The sequence below is a fragment of the Gordionus sp. m RMFG-2023 genome, chromosome 3 (genome assembly GCF_954871325.1).
Source record: "Gordionus sp. m RMFG-2023 chromosome 3, tfGorSpeb1-WG-v2, whole genome shotgun sequence".
Classification (NCBI taxonomy): Eukaryota; Metazoa; Nematomorpha; class Gordioida; order Chordodea; family Parachordodidae; genus Gordionus; species Gordionus sp. m RMFG-2023.
In genome coordinates this window covers 39,619,983-39,633,187 of record NC_088777.1, presented here as the reverse complement: position 1 = coordinate 39,633,187, position 13,205 = coordinate 39,619,983, and the positions used below count along the sequence as shown (strand labels likewise).

Below are 13,205 nucleotides of genomic sequence, written 5' to 3'. Positions count from 1 at the left end.
GTTAACTTTTGAGCCATTTATAATTTTATATAAAAAATCTATGGAAAACGAATATGAATTATAAATTCATAGAGTATATATTCCAAACTTGATGGAATACATTTCTGGTAAAATCAGATAACGTGCTCAAAAAATGATTCAAAGTTGAAAATTAATACATTGCCAAAAAAATCAAATTGCCGCTATCATATATATTTATATAAATTAATTAGATATTTACTTGCGGCTATATTTTATGACAATAATACGAATAAAATTTCTTTCATATTTAATTTCTATTTTATCCACATTTTAAGAACTAATGAAAATAGGGATAATATGGTTTTATTATTCGACTGCTTGGTAGGAGAAAATCCTGACAATGCATTTATAATTTCTTTTTATTTCTTTTCCAACAGAAAATTAAATTAATATTTAATAAATGTTTAAATTAATACATAAAATTTACCAATCTTTTTAAAAATATATCTTCTTTCTTCCAAAATTCTTTCCTAAAGGCCCCCAAATTTTTAAAATCTCGAGGCCCCGTAAGGCATTCTCCAAAAGGCTTACTGGCCCACCCGCCCCTGCTATCCAGTAGAAAATGAACGACTGATAGGAAAAGAAGCTTACAATATTATCATTTTCTGTTATTAGGGCTCAATAGCTCTTCCCATATTATTTCTAATTTATTACAGTTGTGCAGATTTGAAGGAATATCTATATTTTTTTTAAACTTTATTCCCAAATAAAATTATTTAATTTCCAAAAATGGTTAAAATATAACAAATTTTTATTTTTAACAATTTTTACAAGTTAAATTAATTAAATTTGGAAATAAATTAAAAAATATGGAAATGTTTTTCATCAAATCTGCACATCACAGTAGTAACTTAAGCCTTTGCAAATTGAACGGACTCCGAAATTTATAAAAAAAATTATTAATAGTATATAAATTTTTTGAATTTCTATTTTTTTTTACTAATATTTGGTTCCGATTTCTAATATTTGCTAATTTTGGATTTGATTTCTTTTTTAATGCTAATTTTCATCTTTTTTTGAGCGAGGGCACAAAATGATATACCCCAAGCACTTCAACGTTATTCTCTTCAAAGAATGCATCTTAGATTATTCTAAATTAAGCATACTGGCTGATTACGCTACTTTATAATATGACAGCCTTTACATATGAATCTGATCAATTTAGGGAGAAATTTTGTTTTATTATAATTCATATCCCTTAATTTCTCAAATTATATTAATATTTCTATTATTAGTTTAGTTTATCATATTTAGTTTATTATTTTTCTTTAGTATTATTAGTTAATATACGCGTAATTGACATTTTTTTAAAGGGAAAATTATTTTAAAATAAAATTCTTTTTAAAATGTCATAAAAAATAAATGTCATTCAAAAATATTTTTGAAAATAAACCTTCAGATTGACAATCCGTTATTTAAATGTCGTTAAGCATTTTTTTCTTAAAAAAAATAAAAAAATAAAAATAATATTTTTCAGTTAAAAAAAAAATATATGTTTCTTTATTTTTGTTCAAATTTGTTAAAAAGTAATTGATATAAATCTCACTAAATTAATATATTAAAAAACAAAAAGAACTCATTTGTTTTTTGGCTTTCAGTTAACCGCTAATTTTTTTATATCGAAAATAAATCTTTTTTTTAGAAGAAATAATATTTATTAACAAGAGAAATATTGATAATATACTCTAGCGAAAAATAGCATGGAAACTCCGAACTTCACACCACCTTCCTATAATCTTAATCTCAATAATAATAATGAACACGGATCAGATCATCTGGTAGAAAACGATGCGTCATTATACGGTACCAATCCCGCGGAGACTATTATTTACAGGAAAGATACCAATAAAAATTCAATAGGCTTTAAATTATTGGAGGAGAATTTATGGCTCAAATTTAATTCGTTATGCAACGAGATGATCGTCACAAAAAATGGCAGGTTTAAATTTCTGATTATACCTAACATATTTTGATTTGCTTTTATTATTTATTTATAATTATAATTTGGCCATGACTGTTTTATTAGAGCGGGGTGAATATTTTTTTTATAGGGATAGGGGTAAACACCTCGAGAATTCAAATAATTCATTAAATACTAAAAAAAAAATAATACATGTATATATAAGTAAATATAAATAATTTTAAGATTATACTATATAATAAGGCGAATGTTCCCGATATTGAAGATTAATATATCCGGATTGGATCCAGATTCAATGTATTCGGTATTGGTCGATTTTGTTCAATTAGATGAACACCGTTGGAAATATATACGAGGTGAGTGGATACCTGGAGGTAAGCCTGAACCGTTGGTTCCGTCTATGTATTTACATCCTGACTCACCAAATTTCGGCTCTCATTGGATGAAGGAACCATTTACCTTCAGCAAAGTTAAACTGACTAACAAATCTAACGGAGGAGGACAGGTTTAAATTTGACCAATTATTTATTCTAAATATTGTTAAATGGATTGCATGATTGATTTGGTAAAAATCAGAGACTTAACTTTGTTTATTTGAGGCCGATCTTTTAAATATATGGCATGAGATAAATAAGGTTTGGTTTCAATGTGATCCAAAATCTTTTCCAAGATGCTTAATGAGTGTATACTATGCTAACACCTAATTTATAAACACTTGTTAAATGTTTTTTTAATGCAATTTAATTTAATGTTTGTTTCTTAACATTATTTGCCCCTATATTTTATTATAAAACCTACTCCCAGGTTAACCAATCTTAAATTTATTTATTTTTAACACGGAATAATGTAAGAAAAATAATTAAGTTAATTAAAAAATATTCTGTCGAAACTGCAGATCTCTGATATTTTTTTAATTTAAAAAAAAATTCTAATTGTTAACGAATAGTAAATGATAATATAATATACCCATTTCATTTTTTCTTATCAAATGTTTACTTTATTATAGCATACAATTAAATTCACGATTATTATAATTAGAGATTAAATAATTTCATAAAAGTCAATTATATATCATAATTCTTCAGGGAATATAAAAAGATATAAAAATAATTTTAAAAATAAACCAAGTTATAACTTGAGGTATATAAACTTATTCTCAATATTTAACCTAAAATCTATCTATTTTTTAAAAAAATAATTAAGATAATTAAAAATTAGTGTATAATTTATAATATTGTTTTCGTTTAATTATTGTACAAAACCAAACCATTATGATAATTAATTTATTATTTAATATACCAAAAATAATATTTTAAGATTGTTAGCTTTATTTTGCCGCCATATATTAATTATTATGGATTTACTTTTATGGGCTAGAGATAGAACAATTTATTATTATTATTTATTTTTTATAACCTCGACAATTTAAATTGATTTATAGAGTTGGTTAGTCAGTTGCCATAGATTTGTCTAAAAATATATTTGCCTGTTATTAAAAATGCAGGCTGATAAGTTATCACACTAATAGAAGCCTATTTAAATCTAACACTTAATCCCCCCCCCCTAAAATGATTAGGCTAGATTCTCCTCTTCAAAAAGTGATAAGGCGAATCTAAGACCTGTTGTTTAAAAATTGAATAATTAAATGGATTCCCTATGACCGATTAATCCATGTTATAATTTAAAACCATCAAATATTTGATTTTTTTTACTAAGATATTTATGGAAAAATAAAATAAAATTTATAGTTTTTTTTTCTCTAATTATGATAGATTATACTGAATTCTTTGCATAAATATGAGCCTCGAATCCATATCATGAAAGTGGGGATGAAAAATGAGAAAAGAACTATAGCTATCAAAAAATTTCCACAGGCCTCATTTATCGCTGTAACCGCTTACCAAAATGAAGAAGTAAATTAATTTTTTTTATTAATTTATGTATTTCATAATGAACTTCCGATTCCCTTAAGTATGGGCATAGTCGATCCAATTTTATTGTAGCCAACATGATCTTATATCATTTCTATTGAACGCTTATACATTATCAAACTTTTATAATATATGATAATATCTTCGTGTAAAATTATAAAATCCACCCTCAATATCTCAATAATAGGGTTTTATAAACCATATCGCTTCTTAAATCATTGACCTTTTATATTTAAATATTTTTTCTGAATATTATCAATTATAGCCATCATTTTGAACATATTGTATTCATTTTTTAGGTTGGAGGGTGGGGTAGTATAGGAGATCTTTATTAGCTCAAAATGATCATTCAGATAAGATGTAGATTTCTCAGGGAAAAAGTTTCCAGGCTCAACCTCTGCTTTCTTAATGGTTTACCAATTAGATGATATAAAAAAAATAAAACATAATTTGGACATTTTGGACATATAAAATATTGTCATTATGGCAGCACTTTATTGAATCATTTTGATTTAAATAATAATATTTCATGAATTCTATCAAAATTTATATATCCACCTGAAACGATGTATAGAATATACATTTAAAATCCATATATTCTTAGTTTAAATATCAAATATTTAGTGATCGAGGCACGTTGGTCCACTTTTTGTTCTAGTCTCAAAAAATTAAATTTATTAATGATAACATATTCTAATTCAGTGTAGACTATTTTATTAGATATAAATTTCCACTGTTATCCAATTAAACTTTAATTGGAGTGAACTGACGTTCCTCTAATGTCTCTCAGTTTCCCTAACTTTTTCAAAATTTTTTCATTTCTGGAAATATATTTTGGAAACGAATGAGCCATACCAAGGGTAAGCCTATGCATGGCACGAATCATATAAAAATTAAATTTATAAAATCTTTATTTATTTTAAAGAAAATGTGAAATAAATTTTTAATTATAATCTGATCATATTTAAAAAAATATTGATTTGTTACTTTTTTTTGTTGAAATTAATAACTACAATAAATTAATAATCTTAAAGTGTAAACATTTATTAAAAATTATAAAGTTCTAATTCTAAAGTTACTTTTGCAGGTATAAATCATATTATATATAATAAATTACAATTTCTGCTATCCAACATAAAAAATAAATTATAGCATAAGGGTTATAAAATTTATATTTATGGTAATAAAATTAGCCCTTAACGGTTAATACATTAGAGAGAAGAAAAAATGTCACCTTTTGGTTATACTGCATTAATATAGCCCGTCTCCTTTATCAGGAAAAAATGATATTTCCTCCTCCAATACAAAAAAATATTGATGCATATTCATTATTTGATAAAGAAAATTAACCTTTAAAGCTTAGTACTCCGGGGTCAAGGTTTGATTCCCTAAAAATATTTCAAAAAATGACAGTCATTTGATTTAAGACATTAAAATAGCTGAAGACATTGTATTGGAACTTAAGAAAAATTGGGGCAAATGTTAGATAACGAAATTCATAAATTATATTCCAGTCAAAAGCAAATCTCTATGAATTTAATATTTGTTTACCTCGTCTCGCAGCAAGGCATGCCCAACGTTTGAATATTAATATAGGGTCAGTCGAAGAATACTATAAAATAAATCCCTTCATCCCCCTCTTAGATACTTTTATAACTCAAATAATAAAAAGTCCTTGATTAATTAGGCAACACTTACAAAACTATAAATATTATTATCGCAGAATCCTTCAAAGTCTAATTCAAATCTAGGCAGAGAAAGAATTATTTATTTGGCAGGTTTTTATTGTGTTGATGTTAAAGTATCCCATAATATATTACAAGCTCATTACAAACTATGGTATAAAGGGCTAAATATGGTTGATAATGTTCCAAAAAATACTATGAATGCTTCGCATAATTTCAAACACATTTTAGACTATTTTCCTAATATATAAAAATTATTATGTATTTTGGCAACTCTACCCATTAGTACTTCTACCAGAAGGAAATTTTGTTCTTCAGCATGATAGTGTTTCTAAATGGCTCGATTTGAGCAGGTTTTTAGGAACGGCAAACTTTAGCCAGAAAAATATTGTCTAAGTTTCGAGATTTTGCTAATAGATCTCCAAATCTTTGTGCCAATTTAGATAAAGGCCAGGAAAAATTATTTTATTTTAAGGTGAATATTCAAGATAAGCAATAATCAAGATAAATATTTTATTTTTTTGTTTTTGTTAATAGATTAATTTTACAAAAATTATTTTAGATAACAATAAATTGTGACTATTATAAAGTTCTAACTCCACTTTTGTCGAAGTTAAGCAAAATTTATTTTTAGGACTCCTTCTACCCCTTTATAATTTAAAAATTTTTTAAATATATTATTTGTGTAATAATAATGTTAGCAAATGGTACGGTGTTTTTCAAAATGGCTATCCTGTAAAATTGATAGAGGAAGAGTTATAACCTTATAATAATCAAGGAAATAATATTTAGGTTTATTTTTAGTCTAGTATTGCATTTTGAAAGGATTTAGACTATAATATTTTTTAGGGGGAAATTAAATTTAGCAGATTTTATTGATTATATTATATAATTAGCGAAGAGTTGTCTATAGTTTATTATATAAATATAATTTTACTTGTACAATATATATATACCCCTCACTCATAGGTGTATCCATTATTTTCCAATAAGGAAAAACAATATTAGGCGGGGTTTCCATAAATTTTATTGGAGGTCTTTAAGTATAGTTGTTGCAGGTCTTTGGCTATATTATACTTTTATAAAAATAACTTTGGGTTTTAACCTATATTTTTATAAATATGTTTTTTTTCTAAATATTTTGAATTATTTTAAAAAGTTATTAACTATTTCTAATATTTCTTTCAAATACTTCTTATAGTGATATATTGTATATTTTTTTGGAAAGGGGGGGGGGTGTAAGGGGAAAATTTTTATTAGCTTAAATGATATTTACAAGAACATGCAAATTTGTATTCCATCCTAGCACCGGAGCAACTGAAAAATAATACCGATATTATCTTATATTAGTTATTAAATCCAAATTTATAAATCAAATATATTTTTTGAAATTTACTAGACCCCTAAAGGGTACTCATCTAAGACTAATCCAACCGAACTAAGATCGGTTAGACAAAGGTTATGACTCAGTCTGGTCGAATTTTTAAAGTTTTAATCGCTTTAGACCAAAATAGGGCAAGGTTCTCTTGAACCGGGCTAGACTTGACGTTTATAATTTACCGCTTTTCTCATGTAATAAATAAATTATGAAATTCTAAGACTTCCTATAATTCTAAAAATTGTCGGTCGTATCGGTCATCAATTCTTTTTAAATTTTTTCTCGTTCAGGTTAGAAAAACTAGGTTCCTTGCCGGCTATAGTTTACCATTTTTTAATAAAAATGCACTTGTACAGCCCAATGATTATATTATTCCTTACTCAATCCAAATTAAACAAAAAATAAAGCAAAATTTCCCTTTTACTTTTTGTTTATCCTAAGGACTGCGCCTTCATAACTCCCTAATCTTCTTCGATTTTAATGATGAACGCGCGTCATACTCACCTCTCTCCTTGTTGCCTATTTCTTGCCAATTTAAAAATCTATAAATTTCTTAGTATTAGAATCCAAAATTCGTATTTTTTTTCAAGGACTTTTTTTTAAATTTTGTTTTTAATATTAATATATATTTTAAAAAAAATATCTAATAAAATTTACGATTAAATTTAAAAAAATGGCTTGCATAATCTTATTTCTTATTTTATAAGCAGTTAATAAAAATGGGATAAAAGTTTTAAATTTTAATTATTATTTTTTTTAACTTGCCATAAATAGCCGCTTGTTTCTTAAAAAAAATTTAGAAATATATATAAAACCATTTTAAGGAATATTAAATTTTTTTTAAAAATAATGATTATAATATAAATGTTTTTATCGACTCTTGTAAGTATATGAAATATACTATATGAATTACAAGGTAAAATTTAGAAATCAAAAAAGGTAATATTATATTACCGCTCGTTTTAATGTTTTTTAAAAATCATATTTTAATTTTTTCTTAAAAAAAAATATTTCCAAGCTTAAGCTAAAATATATATTTTTTTCATTAGTTTTAATTTTTTTATGAGATTTATATATCAATCTAAATAGAATAAAAAGAACAATAGAATGATGAATTTAAGGAGAATATTAAAAATCGTGATTTTATATACCTCTTGTTCGAGACTTAGAAATAATGTTCAATAAACCTAATATATATAAAAAATTTATATTACCCCTGCTGTTTTGTCTTCTTAAAGAGACTAATTAAAAGGATGAGTCAATTTGGCAATAAAATTAGGTTGTCTTGGTGTTTTATTGGAGAAGATAAAAAAAACAAAATATTTTTAGATGTTAATAACTTATATCCGTTATATTTAATGTATATATATTTTTTTTACATTGACAATTCGACACATTTAATTTTATCCCATTTCTCATTTATACATACATATTTTTTAATTCATTTTTTATATATCATTAGATTTTTTATATATATATTTTTAATTATAATTCGTAAATGAAAAATTTGTGAAAATTTATTACTTAAATAAAACTATATGATTAAAAAAAATATACGATATTTATTTTTTTAAAATATAATATTTTTAAAAAAAATTATATGTAGGACAACTTAATATCATTTTCATTTGATAATCCTCTACTAAGTTATAAAGTTTTAAGAGTGGGTTCTTGTGTCATTTTGGATGCTGAGTTGAATCGCAAACAATGAATTTCAAATGACATCGTTTAAACTGACGCGATTCTATCTTTGCGTCAAACACCATATTAAAAAATCGCTAATAATTGACGATCGCCTCAATTAAAATAAGATTATGTACGTTTTTAAATCTCTTTTGAATCACAATATTAATAGTAAACACTCAATTTGAAGCGCTATAAATTAGAATACAAGATGTAGACAGCTGACGAGCCCAGCAAAGCACAATTTTTTAATAAACAGAGTGAAAGAAGGGTTGGGAAATCTATTTATTATAAAATATATATAAGCCATATTGCTCATGCTTTGCTCCTTTTAATGGTTTCCTCAGGGGTAAAAGTTAACATATAAACAATCAGAAAGATCGAAAAGAGATTAATTTTATTATTCAAAAAAGTGAATATTCCAATTAGTAATTACTCTTATTTTCTAAATAAATAATTTATTAAATTTAATTTTCAGATAACCTCCCTAAAAATAAAGTTTAATCCCTTTGCCAAAGCTTTTCTTGACAATAAAGACCGTTCCTATTCAAGCGGAGAGGAAAATGAAAACCAAAGTATATAATATATTATAAGAATGATAAAAAAAATAAAGGTTTTAGTTAATAAAATATCGAAATCTGCAAAAATAATATGCCATTCTGATTTTAGCATATTGACATAAATTATTCAAAAAATGATTATATATTTTACAATATTCTAGAAAAAAAGAAGTCAATAATTATATTAATGTTAAATCAATCATATATTTTAGTGAATAATTGGTACTATGATCCTCTTCAGACAAAAAAGTGTCCATCTACCGATTCGTTTAACACTGCGCAAACGTATTATAAAGATATCGCGAGAGTCAACAAAAATAAAAGACCGCTGGAAATTAGCGATAAAGATGACAACAGTAGTAACGATGGTTACCTTAATAACAATAGAAAGATTCATACCGCCGCCAAATCCAGAGAAAATTATTCGTCGGTTATCAATTATTCGGAATCTCAAATACCTAGTAATTTTAGACAGACTTATTAAATTATATAAACTAATTTTAAAAAATGTTGAAATTTATTTAATGTTAGTATATTTATATATAAGGTTACTAAAATTTAAATTTTGAATTAGTCAATTTAAATATTTTTTTAAAATATAATAATTTTCTTTTGTACCCTGGGTTCCTAATCCATCATTATTCAACCAAGTTATGCTCCTATAATGGCATTTTATTAACTAGAATTATCATAGTGCCAGATACTTATACATTCCCTACGGATATGAGTTATTCCCCCTACCCAATCAAATCATCAAAATTACCAAGAAAAGGAAACCCAGATCCACATTAGCAATAAAATGAAATAAAAATTAGCACACCCTCACTCCTACTCTTTTTATATTCATTTACTCCCCTCTTTAAACCCTAGGGTAAGATGTGCCCGTAGTCCTTCTTTTAGAAAAATTATTCATTAATTTTCTTTTCTATCTGCATTGGGTTTTCATAATTTTGCACTTTCTGTGTTTTTTATGAAGTCAAATTATCATTCTTTTATTTTTTTCTTCCTATCTAAGACCCATTTATTTAGCTTTTTATACCATTTAGATGTTTGGATAAGTTAAAAAGTCATTAGGAATTTTTAGTTTGAATGTAAAATATGGGAATAATTTGATTATCTAATAGAATAATATGTTTCAATAAAACTGATTAAGATTATGATTACATTCAATTAGAGAATTATATGATTTTGATAACTTAATATCTTCCATTGTAATGTCTATTTAACGTATCTATAGAGCTTAAGCTGCTCTAACTATTCTTAATTCTGAATAGAATCCTTAGTAGTGTTATATTAAGAAAAATGGTTAGAAGACTCTTTTTTAGTTGGTTTTTGGTGCTTTTTTTAATTTTTTATATTCTAAAAAGATAATGCTATTATCAATAATATTAAAAATATTAAAAAAAAAACCACTTGCTCTTTAATACTATATTTTATAAAAATTAATTTTGCCATTTTTAAAAATTCTTATCAGATATTATTATTTATTATATTATAATTTAACTAATTAATTATTAGATTACGACACTGAATCTTCTTACTCGATTGATCAGCAAAAAGTGCCATTCACCGAGAATAATCCCTTGTACATGTATTCATCATTAGAAACGAAAGAGCCTTCTTATATAAACTCTGTTTCCGTCAGTAACTTTAGTAATTATTCGGACACAAATTATATCGAACCATTTAACCTTACTAACGATATTTCCTCTTTAGTATCTTATAGTAACAATGCTTACAACAAAATATATCAAGGCGAGGGGGAAGATTTGACGTATCCCACGCAATCTCCATTTAGAAATGTGGTAGGGGGACATCATAACGTGACATCCCAATATCTTTATACCACAAAAAAACAGGACAGTTTAAAGGAGGAATCCGCTGGCGGCTATACCACTTCTTCGTCTAAAAATTCAAATTTTTTTAATGTCAGTTGTTTGTCTACAACTTCGCCCAACATTTTAGGCTTGTTTGATCAAAAGGTTTCGGATACTAACGCTTTCTCCATAAATAATAACAACGATTTTTCTAAAGAGACCAACCAATCGAATATGGATTCCTCTTCAAAATACCTTAAAAATACCTTGAATTTTTACGATAACTCGACAACGTTTAACAACTACAATTACCATTATTTGGCCGCTAAAAATCATTCTTACCCACACTTTAACAACCCCATGTATAATGTGTACGATAATCAAACACAGTATACCTCTTCTTGCGACCCTAATTCTTTAAGTTCGTTGAGTTATAATTCGATGTATTACAACGCGCCAATTTATTTTGATAACAATTTTGATTTAGTCACGGTAAACGACGCTTTGATGTCGCCTTACAATTGGCAATTATTAAATAAATCCTCCCTGTTGAGTGATTCTTTGCCATCCAATCAATTTTATAATGATCCCGATCAATCTACTATTTTGACAGATATTTGTGAAAAGGATTTAATTTTGTGTAATAATACCAACGAAATTCCTGTCAACTCAACGATTAATAATAATAGCGATGCTACCGCAAATATTGTGAAACAAAATCTCCGAAACGATTGCCATATATCAGCGATGCATTCTGCTGACAAAATTATTTATGGAAAAAATTCAATCAAAGATTATAATGCTCTAAACTTTTCGAGATTACTGAGCTGGGCTCCATTACCTTTGAATTAGCATGAATAAATAGATAAAGTTTTTTTTTACATTTTGTATTTAATAATAAAAATTAGAAAATTTTAAAATCACCATATTTATAAAATGAAAAGACTCTCAAACAATGCTGTTTGTTTTACTTTATTTACTTATATTATTCATTTACTTTATATGATATTTGAATGTGGAAAAAAATACAATATAATAAAATAAATATGGTTGGAAAAGTGTGTTTATAACATATAGATTCGTAGCCCCCCCCCCTCCCGCTGTTAGACCTCCGCTTTAACACAAAGCCTAAACCTTAAATAATAGTATAATAGTCTATTATAAAATTAAATATAAATATTAAATGTTTGTTTTAATGAAATTCGATAGTACCATTAGATTAAAATTATTTCAGTATATCCGCGTAATTTTAGTAATTAATTAAAAATAACTCAAGAATGTCTGATAATGTTGTCTGAAATTTATAGGATAGTTATTTCATACATACTGGAATGGAATGCATATTTTGGGCAAAATAAGATCAGATGTAACATTGAGCTAAGCAATATTTTTAACTTGAAATGTCTAATTTGGCCTGAAATGTATTCCAACATGTATAAAATTACCTTATAAATCAGTCAGGTATAAAATATTATAAATATTGTCTGATTAGCATTGCCTCTGACATATAACATGCCTAACCAAGCAAATGTTTTTTAAATAATATAATTCATAATTTTTAATAGTATAATAAATCAGTAATGTTTTGCTAAAATTGGGTACACTAAATTGGCATGAAATCATAGGAAAAAAAAATAAGGACGAAATATTTTCGTCAACGTAAAAAAAAATAAAAGATAAATAACGATAAGTGCACTTCAATTTATAATAGATAATAAACCATTTGAGGCAAAAACCTCATCAGAAGTGCAGTCTTTGATCGATAATTTATGTAAATTTAGACTCTAAGTATAGCTATAATATATTTGGAAATTTTTGATGTCATACCATCAAACTAAAAGTTTAAATATTTTATTAGCATGGAAAATGATAGAAGATGCTAAGTCTTCTGTATCATCGATAACTATTACAACGATTCAAAATAAAGCAATAAAAATGGCTTCTAATTTAAATGAAACATTTTCATATTTATAGCTCCCAGAGAATATCTGAGTACAAAAGGCTCTGTAAAAAGATCGAATAGGACGAGCGAAGAGAATATATAGTGACGAAAGCCAAGATGAACGTCCTCAAGAATTGATCTTTATAGGGTCGTATTTCGTTGTATAATTAATCAAATTATAAATAGCTTGCCGGAACTGTATTTTGCGAATAGTAGCTTATTTTGAATGTGCAATAGTTGCATCCAAGGTATTTTGATGAAATAAAT

The 13,205-nt window shown here is 25.8% G+C and overlaps 1 protein-coding gene across 1 annotated transcript; it reads left to right on the top strand.

The window, feature by feature from the left end:
* Positions 1-1,647: 1,647 nt before the first annotated feature.
* On the top strand, positions 1,648-12,009 carry LOC135925894 (T-box-containing protein 2-like). The gene is made up of 6 exons (XM_065461454.1): positions 1,648-1,960; positions 2,186-2,447; positions 3,715-3,855; positions 9,098-9,194; positions 9,392-9,640; positions 10,698-12,009. Exons 1-6 carry the CDS (start codon positions 1,722-1,724, stop codon positions 11,846-11,848), a joined length of 2,139 nt encoding a protein of 712 aa, XP_065317526.1. The 5' UTR covers positions 1,648-1,721; the 3' UTR covers positions 11,849-12,009.
* Positions 12,010-13,205: the final 1,196 nt, after the last annotated feature.

What these genes read in the sequence shown, in the direction of transcription:
- LOC135925894 (XM_065461454.1), top strand. Translation starts at nt 1,722, where the DNA reads ATGGAAACTCCGAACTTCACACCACCTTCCTATAATCTTAATCTCAAT. An exon ending in ATCGTCACAAAAAATGGCAG is followed by an intron (nt 1,961 to 2,185) that starts GTTTAAATTTCT and finishes CTATATAATAAG; the next exon opens with GCGAATGTTCCCGATATTGA. An exon ending in AGAGGAAAATGAAAACCAAA is followed by an intron (nt 9,195 to 9,391) that starts GTATATAATATA and finishes CATATATTTTAG; the next exon opens with TGAATAATTGGTACTATGAT.